General features: G+C 39.9%; 1 protein-coding gene across 3 annotated transcripts in view; it reads right to left on the bottom strand.

Annotated features, from left to right (window-relative positions):
- The window catches only part of LOC122873842 (FERM domain-containing protein 5-like), a 75,359-nt gene that overhangs the window by 4,445 nt on the left and 49,005 nt on the right, over positions 1 to 21,909 (bottom strand). The window contains exons 2-13 of one of the 3 annotated variants that reach the window (XM_044191074.1): positions 16,683 to 16,787; positions 15,397 to 15,439; positions 15,166 to 15,244; positions 11,665 to 11,762; positions 9,160 to 9,283; positions 5,779 to 5,866; positions 5,453 to 5,541; positions 3,986 to 4,049; positions 3,459 to 3,550; positions 3,297 to 3,371; positions 3,062 to 3,130; positions 2,759 to 2,865 (exon numbers count right to left, since the gene is read on the bottom strand). In XM_044191074.1, coding sequence (XP_044047009.1) covers positions 2,759 to 2,865; positions 3,062 to 3,130; positions 3,297 to 3,371; positions 3,459 to 3,550; positions 3,986 to 4,049; positions 5,453 to 5,541; positions 5,779 to 5,866; positions 9,160 to 9,283; positions 11,665 to 11,762; positions 15,166 to 15,244; positions 15,397 to 15,439; positions 16,683 to 16,787 — 1,033 coding nt within the window. Of the gene's footprint in view, positions 1 to 2,758; positions 2,866 to 3,061; positions 3,131 to 3,296; positions 3,372 to 3,458; positions 3,551 to 3,985; positions 4,050 to 5,452; positions 5,542 to 5,778; positions 5,867 to 9,159; positions 9,284 to 10,600; positions 10,626 to 11,664; positions 11,763 to 15,165; positions 15,245 to 15,396; positions 15,440 to 16,682; positions 16,788 to 21,909 lie in introns of those variants that run through there. The other 2 variants (XM_044191084.1, XM_044191094.1) reach the window with 2 other exon arrangements.

Here is a 21,909-nt window from a genome sequence, read left to right as displayed (position 1 = left end):
ACATCAAACTTCATCAGTTACAGCTTCAGTATTTTATATTGTTTTCTGTTCTGTAAACTCATGAGAAGTGGAGGAAAAGAGCTTAATATTATGTCTACAAATCACTGATGCAAATGTGTGACTATATATAATCTGTCCCTGTTTTTAAGCACTTAAAAGAGGAGGTTTAAGGGGAAATTTTTTTCAGCCTCAGACTTTGAGCCTGGCTTGTTGGGCTGCCAGAATGTTCAAGTACACGGTGCTCTGTTGAACGCTGTGCCAACATTAATTATTCTGATGTGGCCGAAAGGGAAGCATTTTTAATGGTCAGCTTGTTATGACCTATGCTCAAGAAACTGATCCTGTCCTCTCGTCACGCAATCTGTGTCTAAATGAAATACTACAATTGGCAATTCTAACCTTAAAGTAAACATGAAACATAAGAGCAATGTCCTCTAAGAACTGCTACTCAGCTCTCCCTTGATCATCGTGTTGTCTGGAAGCTAGACCATTTAAACTTTAAAACTTTGATATCCACTGCATTAGACTTCAACAACATATTAGTATACTTCCATAATTTGATGTAATATTCATTTGTTTTTTTTGCCTTTAGAGAAACATACAGCATCGCCCTGAAATATTTGGCTCATTATTTTTCTTCAAGAGAAAGTTGTCCAACTTGAAATTTTTCAGAGCTGCTCTATTCAAATCCAGCACCTGCTGTAATAGCCATAAGCATTCAAGAACCACAAAAAGGCAGCACTCCATAATCCTGCATGACAAAACCAGCCCCGGTTTTTACCTGCACAGTTGGCTGGTGGGCTGCAGCCATGCAGTTGGGGTGGGACAGCTAGCCTGGAAGGGGTCCTGGAGCTCTGTCCCGACCCAGGACCAGAGCCTGAGGTGGAAGAACCCCCAGGGAGGGCGGGGAAGAGCGGTAGGACCCCCAGAGCCTTGCCCAAGAGCCTGGGTCCCAGAGACAGCACGCGCACCTTCACATCTCGATAGCAGTGGTTAACCATACGCAAGTGAACATTCACCTTGGTCTTGATGCAGATCAGACACTTCACCATGGTTCAAGGGGAGCAGAAAACGTCTGTCTAACCGTAACAGTGTTCCAACACACTTTTGCTACTCTCTTTTTCTTTATCTCTGTCTTTCTTGAGACTGCCTCTCCTCTCTCTGTCTTCCTGCCGACTGTCTTTGTCTCCGAGTGTGGCTGGCTAGCTAAACAGCCCTCCCTTCTCCACAGCGAGCTACCACATGCTGGCAGGCAGGCTGACAGCGGTAGATAAATAGAAAGGCAGACAGAGAGTGAAAGACAAGGCCCAGGAATTTGGTCCACTTGTGCCACAGTTCACCTCGTCCCTCCCTGCCGTCAGCTGTGACACTCACGGCATGGCCCCTGACAGCAGGAGCTATTTTCAGGCTGAGATATTATTACCAGTGGAAATACCAGTGCAGACAGAGCAACAGGACAAAACACGGGGTTTGTTTCAGTGTTGCAACAGTGGGGTGCAATGTCAGAGCCTGCTCTCTATGTCAGTGATGAGAGGGGGGCTAGTTTGACCTTTTTTGTTGGGAACAGACTATTTTTTAGCCAGGCTGATAAACTGAGAGTAAACTTACTCACAGTGGCAGCACTGGCAAAAGGTTAATAGCCTGTTGGACCAAAGAGGGGACAGTAAGTGCCCTTTATAAACTGATGATGTCAAAATAATGCCTGAAGCCACTGGCTGATGGGAGCTCCTTGAGTGTGTGTGTGTTTCAGAAAGCGCACAAGAGAGAAAGAGCAAGATTTCAGACAAAGTGAAGAGAGAATGACTGACACTCACAAGTGGGGGATTGTTCACATGGAAAAGGTACTTTGTCTAAATGGGATATGTGTGTGAGTGTATCAAAATTGTGTTAGCGCATTAAAATGGACCCCAGAAATCTTGTGCTGTGGGTGTGTAATCCGTAGCAGATCAAGTCACATGGACTAAGAAAGTGATTCCCTACCCGCGGCACTTGTACCCCAGGGGGTACTTATGTAGTTGCCAGAGGGTACATGGAAAGATTGTGGAGTAGGTCAACTAGTTTGAAAAAAATAGAAATTAAGTCAAGCTGTAACACCTGAACACTATAGTTTAGAACACTAATTATTTAACATCTAAATAATAAATGTAACTGATAAATGGTTAAAATAGTTTGCTAAAAATGGATAAATGGCTGAAATGTCAGTTCTGCCAAACCAAACAATTGACAATTAAAATGTATTAAAGAAATCTTTGTAAAATATTCACTTTTATATAGTTAATAGTAATAGTTAATACTAGTGTTTTATAACAGTCAGTTTAAAATAAATTCAAAACACATTTGTAATATCATGGGTGTTGTTGGATAAAGGGGTACTTTACTCTATGCATTTCTATTTAACTCTTTCATTGTATTTAAATGTATTTTTATATTGCCCTATGTTGCTTTTATGTTCTACATAAAGCACTTTGAATTGCCTTGTTGTTGAAATGTGCTATATAAATAAACTTGCCTTGCCTTGTCTATGTATCGGGGTACGTCTGGGAAAAAAAAAAAAAGTTGGGAACCACTGGACTAAGAGACATGTGTAGGCTTACTGACCAACATCTGCTTCACACTGAGGGAGGTGGCCTCTTGCTCACTCGCCCAGCCCAGATGCTGTCAGAGAGCCTGAGGACTCAGACCCGTGCCCTCCCGTCAGCCACAGTTAGTTTTTACAGTATTATTCCATCTATATTATTCTTTTGAGTGTGTGTTTTACCCTCCATGATGGAGATGTGCACAGCTCTCCGTCGGGTCCTGGGCACACTGGTCAAACGAGGGCCGTGGGTGATGGATGGACAGCTCCTACTTGGCACCATGCCAGCCCTGGACAAAGACATACCCATATTCCCACATTACATATACATGACACAATACATGACATAAAATGCAAAATAAAACATTGTTAACCCATATTTCAGATCATTTCGGGGCTGCAGGCAATTTATTTACATTATATATAATGTTCTAATATATATCAGTATATCAGTATATTATATTTATATTTTATAAGAATTCTGACCTGTGTATCTCAGGGGGGTCTCTCTTAATTTTGGCACTTTGTTCCATTACCTCTTTTGCAACCTTTCCACTGAGAAAAATAAAAAATAAAATCTGTTAATGTGATTTATACAAAATGTGTCCTACAGTAGGACATGTTTTGCCAAGTCTGTTCTTAATATGTAAATATGTACTTAATATTCAAAAGTTGTTAATCTAAAAAGTATTATTACAAATGCTTTGTGGGCATTTGATACCTGTATCTAAAGCGACTACCCTTGAAGAAGAGATTACTACTGGACACAGTGCGGACTTGACTCGACTTCTCCAACCTGTGAGAAATGGAAAGAGAAAACATCATAAACATAAATGGAATGATGCCCTTTCTACAGTTTTGTGTTTCGGGTCTTGTGACTCACTTGTAGAAGGCCTGATTCTCGACTCCACACTTCCACAGATGCTTACAGGCCTCAGGTGTAGGTGCAAAGTATGTCAGTATGATCTTCTTATCCTGTAACAAGTCCAGTACAGTAACTCATACTGTCATATATACATTATATATGTACACACATCATACTTCAACCAGACTTCTTAAGGTGATTTTTCAAGACATTTTCATCATGTGAAGAGAAAATGCTCTTGGCTACAGGACATTATGACTAATCAGCCAAAGCAACCCCTCAAGAATAGTTCCTTTGGACCTGTAGAACATGCAGTATATTAACCAACTCTCAGACAGTGGCTTTCCTTTGCTCTTTTGTCTGCTAAAACCCATGGCTAACACACATTTTTGTCCAATCATTCCTGTTTACTTCACTATTAAAGATAGATTACATTGGCTCCCCAGTGGTAGTGACTCCATGCATAAACCATGTTCACACTCATTTAACTTCCTGAGCTCCACAGGCTAGAAAAGGCAACGTTTTAATAGTGCATACACACATACCTCCTTCTGATTTGCATATATATGGAATGTCTTTGCTTCAAACTTGAGTTTGGTCACCTCCTCCCTGAGTTTGAGATACAGAGACGGACAGAACAAAGGGCAGACAGACAGAGAGGAAAATTATGACAAAAATATAAACAGAATAAGAAAGTCAGAAAGCAAAATAAAGAGAAAGAAAGAAGAACAAATAACAGAGCAAAGAGAGAGATGGAGGGAGAAATACAGAGAAAGAAGGGAGAGACAAATGGATAAAAGGTGGTAAAATATTAATTGTGGCTGGAGGCAAATTAATAAGGCCAGCAGTGTTTCATTTCTGTGTTGAAAAGTCTAGACACATTGATTCTAGTCCCAGGAAATGATGAGAATAAGCTGCAAGAGATTTAAAAAACAGATTTCTACAACAACACAAGTCCAAACAACTCAGACTCTTCTGAGAGTGCAGCTTCACAGCTGGTTGACTCAGCTGCCTTGATAAGGTTACTAATATCCTCTTGTACGGATCACTGGTTACTTTTTGTTTCTTTTGGACTCCTTTACTTTAAATTTCACAAAATTTGCAGATAAATGAACAAGTTGATCCTATTGCATGTACACACCATGGATGTTTTAAACAATGGTGGCGTCCATAAATGGCAGCCAATGATTTCAAATGAAAGCTGCTCACCAAGCGATTACAACTCTTGGTGGATTTTACAGTAAATATACAGTATATTGGACCTAATAGTTTTGGCTCTTGGATCATATGGCTCAGAACCAAACTTTTCCAATTCAGTTTATTTTCTCAAGACAAATTCATTGCACTCAGTTTGAACTCTGTCATGATCATTTTTACACAATTTTAAATTGTTTGCAATCACTAATTTTATTATTTTCACACACAGTTGCACATATTGAGATATTTGGAACTTTAATAGCTGGTGGGGTGTATTGTATTATTACATTTGATTCCTGTAGGAGTAGAAATCTAAATTGAGAAGACAATGAAACAAATATGAGATGTTTGGAACAACAATGTAATAGTTTGGATTCAGAAGGCTTGGATTATGCAAGCTCTTTGCTTACACCTAAAACAACATGTTCTGAAGCACTTGTTATGTTATTTAGAAGAAGAGTGTAGCTAAGTTGTGCTAGATCACTCACTGTGTGTTATGTCGACATAAAAACGTGAAAATTTGGACTTGAACGTTAAGCAGCTTGTTGAGTTTGCTGGCACTTTACTTTGCACAAGCTGTTAATTAAGGGAGGATGTATATTCATGAACATTTTTTTTCCATCTCATTCTCATTACTTGTTAAAATATTTATTTCTGCCTGCTTAGTATGTTGCACTGGTCCATATGGAGCTTTTGGAATTAACTTTTTCTATTTGCAAGTCTTGCTCACTAATGTGGGCATGCACATACACACATGCTGTGACCCTTCATTTAAATATGGCTATTATCTAGCATGATGTCCAGTCTGTACTCACCATTTGAGGAAATGGACCCTCCTGTTTCCTTGCAGCACAGTGAATCCAAAAGGAGTAAAAGCCAGAAAAGCTGGGTTGCCAGACACATCCTGACAGCGACACAGACCCATGTGTTTTGTTATTGTATAATCAGAATTTTAAATTACAGTGAGATTATATTTTCTATATTGATGACGGACACTTCAAGACAGTAGCATAACAAATTAATTTTATGATTTACTCTACAGTTCATCTCACATTTACTCAAAAAACATACAAAATGACTCATTGCGTCAAATTGCACATTAAGCACAAACTCATAATTACAGAATACATTTGTTTTGTACCTTGCATGGATGAGGGTCCACTCCATATGTCTCCAGCATCTGAGCCTTCTGGAGGAAGTTGAGCTCTGACGTTTCAGGGCTCTGACCTCTGGGAGAAAAAAACAATACGTCAGTTAACTGGCATCTGTCACAACCATCTGTCAACTGAGAAAGCATCATTTGATTGAAAGTTTGTGCTCTTTTTTGATAAATAAGATGAAACCGAAGAGCTTTTAGTGGGATATCTGAATTTTGGACCTGAACCCTTGAAATCACAAGCATAAAACATATGGCTTGTTGATTAGAGTGTCCAAAGGATTTACTGAAAGATGATGCAGAAATAACTGCTAACTAATAATAAATAATAACTAGACCCTGAAAAGTTTTTATGTGCTACAGAAAAAAAAAAAAATCTTGCCAAAGAAGCCTGGGACTACCCGCTTACTCTTCATCAGTACTCATTTAGAGAATCTAAAAAACATGATGCATTATTATTATAGCTAAATACTTGTATTGTTAGAATGACTGTCTTCATCCAGCGCTCCAGCAGAGAGAGTTTATCTACCATGAAAAAACCAAGCAGGTTATCGTCTTCTGATAATCGAATATGGTCATTGTGTCGAGAGAATGACGCTAAAGATGACTCATTTTTCAGAGACCTGGCTGATCCTATTTGTCCCAGGTCAAAGACCAAAGCAGTTACTAATCATCTTACAGCTGTTGTATTCAGAGCATGAGTACTGACCAAAGGAAATAAAGGATTAAAAATCAGTCTGCTGTTTTATGAATCCTTACTGAGATTGGTGTATGAGTAGAATTAGTCTTAGTCAAACAGGCTGGCTCAAGTGGAGAATATACTGTAGCTCTTCACTTCCACTCTGGTATTGTAGATGACCCTGATTTCCTTCCATTATCCCTTTGCCACATCCAGTATCCTGGCAAATTTCTCTCTGTCAAATATAGGAGCAAATTTATGCAAGTAGGAGCAAATTTTCTAGTTCTGAATTCAGCCAGCATTGTGATCACTTTTCCCTAAAATGGTTTCTGGTACAACTTCTTCCTGTGCTGACACACAACTATGGGGAGATGCAGCGGATTGTTCAAAACTGCTGTCAAACAAGAAGGTGGAAATGAGCGATAGAGGGCAGTGTAAGATCAAATCTCTAACCAGTGCCTGTGTCCACCTGGGTTGTATATACTGTGTGTGTGTGTGTGTGTGTGTGTGTGTGTGTGTGTGTGTGTGTGTGTGTGTGTGTAAAAGTCAGAGATAAAGAGAAGACTCGAGAAAAATACAATGGTTCTACTAACAAACTGGGTTGATTCAAGTTAGTTATCTGCTCGTGATTCAAACACAGGTTACACATTTTAACCTAAGATCTATGAGCACAGCTCACCTCTGCACCCTGGAATTTGCATGTAATGGTTCGGCCAATTAAAATAGCCCTGCCAACCTCCTACAGTACATTGGTTGTTGTACCCTAACCCATCAACCATGAAGTCATCAATTGTAAGAGTAGCGTGATAACAAGGTTAGAGAGTATCTATACAGTATGTGCTCACGGTGCGAGGGCTTGCATAGCCTTTATTCTATTTCACACCAGCTTCATCTTTGAAAGGGCTCTGTAGGCTAAAGGGGGCTAAACTCCCAGATGCTTACACTACCTGCTGTGACACGTGGCTTTGACCTTGGCCCGCACTGTCCGACACCCTTTCACTTTGAGGCCGAGAAGGCAAAGCGACATCTACTGAACATGACTGACCACCACAAATTCACATCAGTCCCCAGGCATAATACAAACACTGCACCTAGGGGAGTATAAAATAACTACCATCCTGGAGACACATAATCCAAAAGTGGTCTCCCTTTGGATTACCAATTTTAGGGATTAGCAAGCAGGAAGTGCAAAAACATGGACCAGGGGAGTGGCAAAGTGTCTCAAACCATGTAGAAGAGAGGTACTGTGACATCCGCACCTCAGACCTGTCCAGCACACTGGTCATCACTGGCTGTATGTGAGAGCGAGAATAACATCCAACACCCCCACCATGTGCCACTATGTTCAAAGACCTGTGCCCAGACTCTCTGAACCATCAGCACCAATAAGGGGAACAAACTCAAATTCATAAGACCATTAATGGCTGCCCAAGCACTGGCTTCTGGCCACTGTTTACCTGAGGCAGGTCCCACCAAAACTGGCCAAATACTGTAGTCTGGAGGATGCATCAGACTGGTGCGTTCAATGACCAGACCAATGTTCATTGTGTAGCAGACTGCACTGAACCTGTACATGAAAATTTCAGTGCTTTGTTTTGCAGAGGTGGGTAGACAAGTCTATAGAGCCCATTTGAAGGGAATGCCTGTTAAATAACACAGTGATAAAAAGAAACCACGTGCGCACACGCACACACACACACACACACACAAACCAAATCAACAGAAGTGAATACTCAGCGCATTAAAGATGGGGTATGCGATTCTGGAGAAATCTAATACCATGACAAATAAGATGATATAGAGCGAACAACAACAACAACACAGCAAGTAATGTAACTAACGTTAACTAGATTGTGGGTTAGTAAACTGTCGCTACAGTTGCTGCTGCGACACTAACAGCCAGAGAGGACGAGACAGTTTCCCAGAGCAGCACACCAGCTCCAGACAGCGATACTCACAACTCTCCTGCTACTATAGCTAACATCATAACAGCATATCTTGGCAAACTAGAAAGTAAGCTGAATGTCTATGGGCAAGTCATTTAACGTTACCTGACACACAAATCATGGCTGGAATGGCTGGAATAGTGTTGTGTGGTCCGGCCCAAGCCACTTTGTTTATTTCCCATTCACAGAGCCAGGGCTGTGTAACATACAGTACTACTAAACATAGTATACACACTGAACGGACAGCTAGCGGACCATGAGGAGATAGTCACTGAATTTGACAAAAAGACGTGTATTGGATTAGAAGTGCATACACCACCTTTAAGTAGCTATGAAATTTCAACCCTATAGCTCTGCATCTCTTATCATTCTACTGGTTGTGAGAAGTTACATATAATCTGTCTACTGTTTACTTGTGACGGGTAGTAGCCTGTATGTGATATTTTTAAGGTAGTCTTTGCAAATGATTCCTTCTCATTATATAGCATGCTATGCTCCTCTCAAACCAACTGCATCAGTGTTGCACTCATAATGAGAGTTGACATGTCCTCTCAAGTGTTACTGCTGAACACAGTTTTATATTTTAGTTTCCCATGACTGACCTATGAATTTAAGATGCACTATAAGAGTTCAGTGTGTAAGACCAACAGTTAGGTATGCTTCCATGATGCCTGCACTGTGGCTGCTATGGAAGGGAAGGAGTACACAGGTACGCGGGGACATGGACAGGTGTCACCTTACATCAGCTCAGTTTTGTGGATCTCAGCAATCCGCCGCTCCAACTTCTCTGAGTGCTTGGGGAAGAACTGGAACTTGGAGCTGTAGCCCTCTGGGTGTTTCCCAGGGTCGTAGTCACCAATTTCAGCTGGAAAATGGGAGAAAAGACACAGCAAAGCAAAGGTCAACTTTCATGTTTGATGATCAAATGTAATTACCTTTCCAAACCTCATAGTTGGCTGCAATCATGAAACATTTTTTTTAAATGAAAAACTATTTCAGTAATTCCTTATAATCAAATTTATTACATTTAATCTTTGTATAAACTTACTGTGCCAAAGGTATTTTGCCACATTCATTTGTGTATGTGGTTGTGCTGAACAAAACAGTGTCAATACTGTAGTGTATGGTGTTCAAAGACAATTCCTGAGCATAAAGACACAACAAAGAAAAAAAGCCTACAGTACACAAGGCAATGACCAAGAAGTCAAGGTTTTGAATGCACCTGTGCACAAAAAAGGCTCACACAAAATGTTTATTAGTTAATGTGCATACTGAAAATTCCAGGGGCTAATTAGCAGGTGCTCTAACACTCAGATTTCAAACGGACAAAAATGAGTGAGTCACCAGGACTGATGTGAGGAATGTCACAGGTCTTTTAAGAACATACATGAGTACATCAAAAATGTGTATGGATCAATCAATTCTCTATTTTATCTTTAATGAACTCTTTGCCCATTTTTAACCTTGTCTCCATGCATTAGTTATTCGGATGGCATGTGTGTACCATCAAAAATACCTGACAGTGTTCTTGGCAACGCTGTACCCAGCTTCAGCAGCCTAGTTTACTAACCACGGACATCAGATTGCAGACGGTGGAGGAAATACATGGAGAGTTTGGCTACTTGCCTGCTCTCTGGGGAGCACTGTACTGCTCGGGCAGCCATTGTGGTTGAAAACTGCATCTTAGATAGCCAAAAACATTCCACTTTATACGGGGAACAGACATTATGGATTCACATTTTCTGACATGCTGTCAGTGTCGAAGAGTGCTTATTATAAGCCAGAGACACCTGGTGAAGAAATGCTTTACAGAAAGGGAAGGTTCAGGAAGCCATTGATTTGGCAAGGCAAAATGATAAAGACTTAAGATTTAACTAAACAGGTATTGCCCCTCTTCACCACTCTCTATACTAACTGTAAAAATATATATCCCTACAGTTAGCCAGTGCTGAAGTTTTCACCAAATTATCTTATAGTGTAAATAAATAGATATAACCCTGCATAGATAGGTATAACAAGCAAGCCAATATTGGCCAATTTCTTCCAATATATTGACGCACTGTCTTGTGGTGTTTAGGACCACAAGGAGACACCCAAGCACATTTACATTCAGGGATATGCTAAGAGAAGGCTGGCAGTATAGCTGTCACACGGTGTGTGACTGTTCCTTAAAGCATCTCACCTCTCTGCATGTTGATGAGCCTTAGAGTGTCATGGTTTGAGGGTTTATGTATATTATGTCTTGTTTTATTTTGAAAGACTCTCCTTCCCTCATATGTCTGGTAGTTTTGCTTCCTGTCTTTGTTTGCTTTTCCCGCCAGTTTTGATTGTTTGCTCTGCCCTGATTAGTCTCACCTGTGTCTCATTGTCTCTCTCATCAGCCCTGCAGCTACTTGGCCCACTCCTCACCTGCAACTCATTCTCTCATCAGCCACTCACTATATATACTGGTTCACTTCCATTGTTCTTGGTGAGTTTGTCCCTGGTGTTATGTTGGTGCTGTCTTGTCTGCCTTTTGGACTTTTGCCTGCCTCTTACCTTATGTTTGTTGCCAGCCAACCTATATCTGCCAGTAGGCTCTTAATAAACCACTCAAGTCATCGTTCTGCTGCATTTGGGAGCCTTCCGTGTTTCCTGCTTGCCAATGCCGTGACAGACACCCAAAGGAGCCTGTCAAACGGAACTATCAACTTTGTACAAAACTGTCAGATTGTCTCAAAGGGAAACATACTGACTTTTTCATTGTTGGTATGTGGTAAAGTACATATATGGCAGAATGTGAGCAAATGCATTTTTTTCTCTCTCTCTCAGCAAGTGCTTATTAAGAAATCAGGGTCATATGGAAATCAAGGAGTCTACAGACAGTCACAAACATTGTGAATATCATATACAGTCATATGTGGCAGACACATCTCTGTCGGTGGAAATATGGTAATCTGTTTACAGTTTTAGTTTGGGGTCATAATTCCAACATGAGGACCACAACTGGGAAGGCTGAGGGTAGTTCAAACCTGAAATTAAACCCCATAATTTCACATAAAAACAATTTGTCAGATATAAAATTTAACTGGCTCAAATGCACCAGTCACAGGATACAGCTTGGATTTCTGGTGAAGGTTGTAATGTCTGCCCAGTGTGACAACATTTGTGCTTGTTTGAGAGATTTAAAATAAAGGTACAGTAGTGTGGTTGAAGGCTTTGCAGCATTTTTTAATACTTAAATGACGACTCCCTATTTTGTCATACCTTGTAATATGTAGGCAGCCAACAGAGCAGCATCTGATGTCTTGCACAGGAGGCGGCCATGGTAGAGATCCCTCTTAACCTGCAGGAAGACGAGATATCTGTGGAGTGGAACACAGAGAAACTGATTTGGGTCACTATTTAGATTTAGGTTTGATATCAACATTCCTTTTCTGGGCAGCACAAACGGTGGATTTTTACTATTTAAAAAGTGTCCCTCATGGCTGCATGTGTGACTCAAGGGATACCTTACTCTTGAAAGTCAGGGAATCACCAAAGCTTTATCCACTAGATGTTGACACATTTCACAGGATGAGTGAAAACTTTAACCTGCTGGTGGTGCTAGAGGAAAAGTCAGGGGATAAATAACCGACTAACAGACCGATATTTACATCCCTGGAGCCATGCTGCTAGCATGACTAAAATATAATGACAAAATCATGAGCATATATGCAAAGGGGTTACTGGGCAAGAAGCTGTTCTTAGAAACAACAACAACAAAAAGCTTCTGAGGCAGGTGCCCTGTGTTTACTAGTGGCTTTTACAGATAAGCTTCAGTACCTGGTTGCTCTACACAGTGAAATGTAAAAGAAATGTAGCCAGCAACAACTCCATTACTCTAGGGCCCTTTCACAGCCCACTTATAATTAATCTATAATTACAATTAAAAAAAATAATGAATGTATGATTGGCAGTGTTTCTATTGGAACATTAGACACGGGATGTGCAGCCTACCTCGAGGTAGAACTCGGGCTAAAACATAATCATTTTGAGAATTGACAATGATTTAAAGTCCAGTGGGAGCAACTCAATCTTCTGGTCTCATCCACAACATCCAGAGATTACTCATATGTCAGTTTTCCCACCCAGCATTCATTTCAAACGCCTGTGATTCGGCTTCTCTCCAAGCAGCAAAGCAATAAATGGTACAGCAGTACTAAGTATTGCTATGAAAAATGTCAGAGTAGAGTCGGGGTGTATACTGAGCTTTTTTTACATTACAGAATGCTCAAGTTATCACCTGATGTCTGTAATGTAAGTTATATGTAGGTTACACACTGTGTTCATTTGTATGTAACCGTTGATGAAGTGTTAAGCTTCATTTATTTCCTTCAGTGTGTTTATGTTCAGTTATACAGTCTCAGCCTGCAGCTGGTAGCAACTCATGAAGCTGCGCAAGGGCACTTAAGTAAGGTAAATATAGATCCTTATGGATCCTGCCACCACCTTGTGAAATTATATATAAAGAAAATTAGAAGCTAAAAGCAACATAAAAATCTATGCAAAATGTTGTTACTTTTCATGTTTTTGCTCATCTACTATGTATTTGTGTGTCTGTGAAAGCTTCCAGTCAGAACAGATGGCAGAGGATGGAGGAGCTCTCCCATGCCGGTGCTCTGCTCTATTAAGAAGAGCTGGATTGCGAATAAAAGATTTCACTGCGTGGCAACCAGTCGAGGGATGTGATTTACAGGGATCTGTGTGCTCAGTAGCTCTCTGGCTCACAGCAGTTTGTTCAGCTGTCAAGGATGCCACACACAGTACAGTAGTGGCGAGGAGCTTCGTGACACTGCAGCTTATACAAAAAGGGAATGCTCAAATCCTCCTGCACACAGACTCACTGTTGAGCTCTGGATACTGTTATGAAATTAGACTTGTGGTTTTTCTTTTATACCTGCATCACTACATGCCTTGTCAATACTCAGATAAATTCCGATTTAAAATACTGTACACTACTTCAGATTACTTATAAGTTAGTCATTTTCACTTGATAATAAAGAAGACAAGCTGAAGATATATTTTCACTCTTAACTTTCCCATGAAAATCTATCAAATTATATTTAATTTCCCAGTTTTTTACTCAATAAAGTAAGGATTGCTACAGACCTAAGAAGTATGTGCTGAAAGGATTACTCAGTTCATACAAAAGCAAATATTATTCTTTAAACCTCTACTAAGCTGCAGTTCTCTTCTTCATTTTTCAATTATCTAAAATATGTCTGCAGAGGCATAAAATAATAACAGTAAAACATGAGAATATTTTTGATCAGATTTTATGAGACAAGGAAGTTAATAGAAAAGCATAACATAGAGACATCCCCTTTGGTTCAATAAAATCTCCAGAGACAGATTTTATTTTATATCTGCCATTTAGCTTTGCTCAGTGTCAACATTTTTACATTGTGGTTATGACTTCCCAAAAAATAGTGATGTATGATGTAATCGTCGAGTGTAAAAAGTTTATTAACAGGTAATCTATGTTGATTTTTTGTTTTGATAATCTAACTATGTTGGACATTATACAATTCAGCCTCACATTTTACATGGTAGTCACAACTCCCACACTTTCTCAGCACCAGTAGCCTTAAAAATGGGCAGAGTCCACTCAAAACTAAAAACAAGTGATGGCTGACCTGATATACAAAACTTAACACAAATGTGCCTGTTTGGGTTGTGTGTTCTCTCGTGTGTTTTGGTTGGCTCCAAATGAAAATGCTAGAGGGTGACAGTGCAATTTTCTTTCCACATTGCCTGGTTGTGATTCATTTTTTCTTCTTTCCACTCTGTCGTTTGAGTTTTGTAATTGCTAATCCCATCTCAATGTAATCACACATCATGGCCTCTTGCTGGAATGGTTTTGGTATATAAAACAACTCTCAAGTGATTACTCCCACTACAGGGCATCACTTTTTCCACATTATTTTTTACACCACCAGTGAGTGGTCAAACAAACCAACAGGAAGCTGCAATGAATAACCACAGCTGCAACACCAGAGGAAAAACAATATCATAAGGATGTCTAAGGATGTTCTGGTTGTCTGTGAAAAGGTTTGTGATTACACTTTTGATTCAGAAAACTGTGCTAGAAAATACTGGTGCCCGTTTCACCAAATTTGCATCATGCATGATTTGCAACATGAGATAATTTCCTCTTCTGTTAATTTTGACGTTTTACTAATCAAAACAAATCCCCAATACTTGTGACCCATACATGAGCATATTAGAACCTTTATCCAGGGAAGTAGCCTGGGGTGGCATGGGGCACTCCCTGAAATCTGATTGCCCACCCCATTATACTAAACTATGATCAGAGGTGGGACTCTGACTCTGCCAAAAATCCAGAATAAGTAATGGTAAATTAATGCTAGTTCAACGTGTGTGTATGTGCATGTGTGCACGTACTTCATGCCACCCCTGCATAAGTCAGTGCCCCAGTCAAGTTTGGACACGCCGCTGAGGAGAGCCATGTTAAATCAGTGCAGTGCATTGTACAACCCTATTGCCATTTGTACAATTTGCTTGTATTAAATGATTGGTTTGACTCAGTTGGAAAAGCAAAACAAATCACTGAAGAGTCAAAACTATGTCACAACTCACACTTCATCAGTGGGAGAGAAAGAGAGTCATGAGAAGCAAAGATTGTCAGAGTAAACTTTAACATCCATCCATCCCTCAACCCCACCCTCCCCACCTGCAGCCCACCCAGCTATCTTGAAATCTTACCTTGTGATTTCCTCTTTTAGGGCAGCAGGGTCAGGTGGGTAAAACTTGACACGCAGACACATGGTGAATGGAGGCTGGGCTGGGGAAGAAACATTTAAAATGAATTTTCATGTATTTGTGTGTTTTTCTTTTTCTTTTTTGCATGATTGCATTTTTAGTATATTATTACTCTGGTCAAATTTGGACATTTGATTCGACCAACTATTCAGGCATGTTAAATGAAATACTCACATTTCATTTGTTTGGCAATTGACTTTGTAAACTCCAACCAATGCTGAAAGGGAGAGAAAGAGAAGTAAAGACCTGCACTTTGGACACTGAAACATTAGCTGCTGAACTGTCAGTCTGGGGTCTGATTGCTCAACAGCTGAGCATGATGACTTGTAATCTATAGCTGGAAGGCACAGTAGAATTACTCTCATCTCCTTGCTTTCTGTTTATTTAGACCCCCTCCAACACAGTCATCTTGCAGAGAGGAGATGCAAGAAAGCTGTTTGGAAGATAATCCTGAGAGCGCTGTTTTCTGTCAGTCCTAAACAATCACAAGGCGAAACTGTCTCTAATCAGTGAGATGATGACACGCTGACAATAATGGGGCACTGCGCTCACAATACTGTAACTGTAAAACACAATGATGCTGCAGTATGTTCGCTTTTAATTACTAACTTCTTTAGCAACACCTGCATTTACATTTTCTTAAAATGTCTCTCAGCTGGTTGATGTCAAATACTAAAATGCAGAGATAATCGGCAAAGTAGATAACTTTGTAATCCCATTCACAGTTCAAAAGTGCATGATTAACTCAAAACTAAATACTCAGTTCAAGCCCTGCAAATTCACCAAGGACTGTGTTCATTTCTGTGATTGATATTCAGTAAAGACTGACTGGGACAATGTACAGAACAGCTACAGAGCTTCCGTCTCTATAAAAGCGTCCACAGATGGCGTCTTATCCTTGCATCAGCTTGCATGGTTTCCTTGGACCTTTTAAAATTTACATTTGACTAGTGTTATCGTCCTCAGAATCAAGTCTAGCCTGTTAAACACAACGCTGTATTACCTTTGAAAACATAAAATGCATTCTATGGGATATTTGCTCTGTGCACAAATTAGTAGCTCATTCAAAGAAGCAAATTATGTACTTTGTGTGAACTAGTTTTTAATTCAAGGGGACAAATGACTAAGAGAAGTAGAAAAACTGATATCTACCATTGATGTCACACTATGTAACAATTAAATGGCAATGCAATGTAGTAAAATGTTTAATGGTGAAGTTTTCCCTTTTGAACATAGTTTCACTGTTAAAATCATTTCAGATATTTCAGATGAAAGACTGACAGAAACAAATGAGAAGATAGAGAGACCGGAAATTAAAGAAAGAAAGGAAGAACAATGACAGAGAGAAGGAGAAGAGACCAAATCATGAGTCATGGTGTAGCACAGAGGCACCACTGGATTCAAATGAATTAAATCCAACTGAAATGTAGTTGGGTTTATTATTTAAAATTAATACTTACCCTCTGCTTGTCTGGGTCAACATATCTAATGCCAAAGTAGTCTTTCTCCAGCAGGTTGAGATGGTGGCAGATGAGGTCAAACAGGTACTGTCCCTTGGCATCCCGCTGACAGAGAAATAATATGAGAAAATTCATAATGTAATTGCTATTAAGGGGCATTAAAGAGAGAAGGAAAGAGAAAAAAATAGAGAACAGCAACTGGATCCCAATATTTGCATGCTCACAGTTAATGAACCCCCAGCAGATCAATGGTGCATATATGTGAACACTCAGATCCAAAGTCACTCTGCCCTGGTAGAGCAGCAAGCATCACACATTATAAAATGAAGAAGACATTTTAAAAACATATTGATAGTGTCACATCAAATTATTATTCCCCCCTTCTCATTAGGAGGTCCACTTTTTTGGAGCCTCTGAGAAGTCAAAACGGCCACCAGAAAGTGTTTTAATATTTCACTACCCTCAAGGGAGATATATGAGGGCTATCAAATATTCATATCGAAACGGCAGCCATCTGTGAAAGCTTTGAGAAATTTCTGCTGCAGAAAAAGACCTGGAAACGGAGTGAGACAAGGTGTGGGCAAAAGGCTGGCTGGAAAGGAGAGGAAGCCCTTGTCATGCATTGCAGCACAAAAATCTGACCCTTCCAAATATATGAATACTTTATATATCAAGATCCTGGAAATACAATGTGTACATCTTTTGTTAGGTTGTTAAAATAATAAGCTAAGTTATTCAGCTAACCAAATTAAAATGTAGCCTACTGTATAATCTTGATCAGGTGTGACAGTGAGTAGGAGAGGAAACAGGCCTGCTGTCCTGGCAGTGGCTGTTAAACTTGCATAAAGCTGCATCTGCCCCAAAAGACTCATTAAACCTATTTTAATGAAGTCTTTATTTAGATTTAACTGCAACAATAAGGTACATGGCAACGAGGCTGCCACTGAATGCATAACAAAACATGAGCCAGTAATTGGAGCTTTGGGTCAGCTGCATAGCCAGCAAAATTCAACTCTGAACAAAGTCACTGACATACTGTATATCAAAATAGTTATAGCCCTCACAGGAGAGTACACAGAGGGATGGTATCCTTTAAGGGTGCAACATATTAAAGAAATTCCTCGCTTGATAATGAAATTCCAGCAAATATCATCCACATCATATCATCGGAAGCAAAGGTAAAGATGGCATATCAAAACTTATTTGCTTTCTTGCCGAGAGTTTAGATGAGAAGATCGATACCTCTTATGTGCAGTAAATATGAAACTACAGCCAGTAGCTGGCTAGCTTAGTTTAGCACAAAGACCCAAGTTTGTATCTCTGCTGACTGGAGACTTTGAGAGGGCGTGGTAACTGCCAATCATTTTTTAATTTTGGCCACTCAGTGACAATCTGCTGTCAGTCAAAAACTAATTTCACCAATACGCCGCCTGAACCAGCTGTCAATCACTTTTTAATTCAGTGAATCACTTCACAGTATTACCAGACAACTTTTCAACTAGCTAGGGCGCTAGCTAGTTAACGGTGTCTGCTTATGGTTCTCAACTCCTGGATGATAAAATAAAGTAACTTTCACCACTGCTCAAAAGAAAAAAGAAAGGCCACTGCAAGAAATCTTGTTCTTTGTTTAGATCAAACAAACATGTTTGTTTGTTTCTGGCTTCCAGCATTAGCTAGTGAGCATTCATTTTCCCAGGATCATGCCCGGTGGGCAGAAAAAGGATCCAACTGCAGTCCTCGCCCCTAGTTCTGTGAGCCAATGGGGTTTGAGCGAAAGTTACTATATTCTGTTATGATCAAAATTTCTCTACTTCCACTTTAAAATGTTGAGTAAAAATGTTGCTATCTGTTGATACTTTGATCCTTTGACTAGACCTGAAAACTTCAGATCTAAACATTGAGACACGAGGTAAGTTTTTTTCTTCGTGTCGAACCTCCCCCTTCTCCTATGAGAATGATGATTAGCCAAATTAAAAAGTGATTGACAACTAATTCAGGCGGTGTATTGGTGAAATAAGTTTTTGATTGACAGAGGATTGTAAGCCTCTGATTGGCCAAATTAAAAAAAAAGGTTGACAGTTACCCCTCCCATTCAAAGTCTCCGGTCTGCAGAGATACCCTACTCCAAAGACTGAAACAGCTAAACAGCTAGCCTGGCTGTGTCAAAAGGTAACAAAATGCATCTACCAGCACCACTAGTAGTTTTGTTTGTTTAATCTGTATATTTCCTGGACTATTTCTAGGATAGGAGCCAGGCTAGCTATTTACCCCTGTTTCCCGTTTTTGTGCCAAGCTAAGATAACTGGCTGTAGCCTTATATTTATTGGAAAAATATGAAAGTGGAACCCTTAGAGCTGAAATGCAAACATTACATGTTTTTACCGCTGACACACCTCTTACAATCTAGGCATACATGCATAGATTCCAAAGTTACTGAAATCCTGCATTAACAATAACTATAGGTTTCTTTTAGGGTGTGTCACCAACAAGTCCTGTGCATGCATCTACATCCAGTGTGAGTTTAACAGATTTCTCCAACCATGTACACTGTACATATAGCTTTTCTTCCTTCAGTGGCAAATGACACCATAAAATATCCAACAAATATCCAATATAATATGCCCTTTAAAAGAGACACTGCATTCACATAAGTAACACAAAACTGCATAGTCAGAGAAAATCAAATGCAGATATATGAGAACGGAAGGGGTAAAAGAGAAGAGAAAGACAAAACCAAATAGAGAGAGGGAGAAAACAAACAAGGCCAGTTGACACTGATTAATCTGTCCCAATACAGCATGCCACAGCACAGCAATTAAAAAGAGAGGACAGGAGAATAATCAGTCCATGTATGAACCATTTTCAGATACAATCCCTGTTGAGATGCATCATTTAAGACAATGTGAGAATCTCTGTGATGAAGCCTGTTCACACTTCTGTTTCACTCAATATCAGATCAAATGACAGAACAAACACCTCTCAGGTAGCATGTGGCTTAACACTGTCAGGGCACCCTGAATTATTGCCCCTCTTTGGATTGGGTCAAACCTGTGCTATTGTCAAAGTCACTGCATTTGTTGTCATTCATGACCAGAGAGCCATGTTGTGAAGGGTTGCTTATTTCAAAATGAACTAATTGAAAACTCATGTCAAATTTTCACTACTTGCACTCTTCTCACAACCAGACCAGTTATCACCAATGTGCATAAACAACAATTGATCAAGTGGAGCTTTTCAGTGCCTCAAAGAACAATAATAATAATAATAGTCTGGACCAGACTGAACCAATTCATCTTATACCAACTTGTACCTCATATTACTTCCTTATATTAAATATGACTAGTCCCCTTAAAGATGCTTCAAATGGATAAAGGAAAAAAACTAAACGTTTTAGCCACGCTAGCTGCATGACTCTATGGATTGCAATGTTGGGCAGTCTGTTGGTCAGCAGAGCGCAACATTCAAGTTCAGAGGCTGAGCTGAACACAGGCATACTCCCACAGACATGGTTGGTGCATCTATTGCTAGGTATTCGTGCGAATGACGCACACCATTAAGGTGTGTTCAGACCTACCTTCACACTAATTTGACTTTTTTTTGCTCCAAAGAGCCAGTGTACCAACTATATGTTAGCTGTAAGCTATCAGAATCAGAATCAGAAATACTGTATTGATCCCCGAGGGGAAACTTTTACTACAGCAGCTCACTATCACGTCAGTGCACACAGGAATAGAAGCAAAAAATATAATACACTATGATACAGGTCAGAAAATAAATTAAGTACCAAGTGGGTATAAGTATAAATTAAAATAAGTGTGAAGTACAAAGTGGGTTTACCGGTTGATGATAATAATACAGTATAAGGTAATAGTACACGAACTGTCAAGTTAAGTGTAGCTTATTAAGATTATAATGAGACGGAGGATATTGCACAGCAGTAACAGAGGTATGAATAAATATCAATATCAATAAATAAGAAACTTTAAACTGAAAAGAGTATATTACACAGGAGTATTAACACAGAGTATTGCACAATTATGTCAAGTATTGCATAGATGTAATGATCAATGTCCAGTTTATTGACTTAGGGTCATATAGACTGACACTTAGAGGGAGGAGTTAAAGAGTTTGATGGCCACAGGCAGGAATGATTTCCTGTGGTGCTCTGTGGTGCTTTTTGGGGGGATGAGTCTTCCGCTGAAGGTGCTCCTTTGTTTGACCAGCACGTCATGGAGTGGGTGGGAGACACTGTCCAAGATGGCGTGTAGTTTGGCCAGCATCCTCCTCTCTGACACCACTGCCAGAGAGTCCAGCTCCACCCCCACAATGTCACTGGCCTTATGGATCAGTTTGTTGAGCCTGTTAGCATCCGCTACCCTCAGCCTGCTGCCCCAGCATGCAACAGCATACAGGATAGCACTGGCCACCACAGACTTATAAAACATCCTCAGCATTGTCCGGCAGATGTTGAAGGACCTCAGCCTCCTCAGAAAATAGAGGCGGCTCTGGCCCTTCCTGTACAGAGCTCGAGTGTTCTTAGCCCAGTCCAGTTTATTGTCCATGTGTACTCCCAGGTACCTGTAATCCTCTACAGCTAGCTAGTGTGTGAGAGTGTGTTCATCTCATCTCTGATTGTACTCAGAACTCACCAGAGAGCCTGGTTCTTTCTGTTATTTCTCTTTGGTCTCCCTTTTCGTCTAATCTCTGTACTTTTTTGAATTTGTGTTGAATCACGTCTTTCCATTGACTTTGTATTCAATCATGCCGCCTCTTCTTTCTGAGCACAGTGTTTCAATCCTGTTGACAACATCACATATTCTGTATCTGCTTGTGCGAGCACTTCACTGAAGCTACAGTATATCACACATATTGAATAAAATATTCAAATCCAAGATGTGACTAAAATTAAAACAAAATCTTTGTAAATTAAAAAAAAAATGCTTGTCTGCACAACATGAGTCTGTAATGATGAACCTGCCAAAGGATCTGAAGAGTATTTTAAGAGGTTATATTACATTAAAAGTACAACCCCGAAGCATCAAGGAGGTACATGAGTCAAGTCAGGGGGTGCAGTTCATTAATGATAAACATCAGTTTCTAGTGTTTTTTATTAAAATCCTTTAGCTAGAGTTTAACCCACACCAAAGCACAACCCAACCTAAAGCTATCAGGACCAAGCTGTGCACTTGCCAGACCTTTCCCAGGATGCACTGGGCTGACCCTCCAT

This window comes from Siniperca chuatsi, linkage group LG1 (assembly GCF_020085105.1).
Source record: "Siniperca chuatsi isolate FFG_IHB_CAS linkage group LG1, ASM2008510v1, whole genome shotgun sequence".
In the NCBI taxonomy this organism is placed as follows: Eukaryota; Metazoa; Chordata; class Actinopteri; order Centrarchiformes; family Sinipercidae; genus Siniperca; species Siniperca chuatsi.
This window is presented reverse-complemented; position numbering and strand designations above follow the sequence as displayed.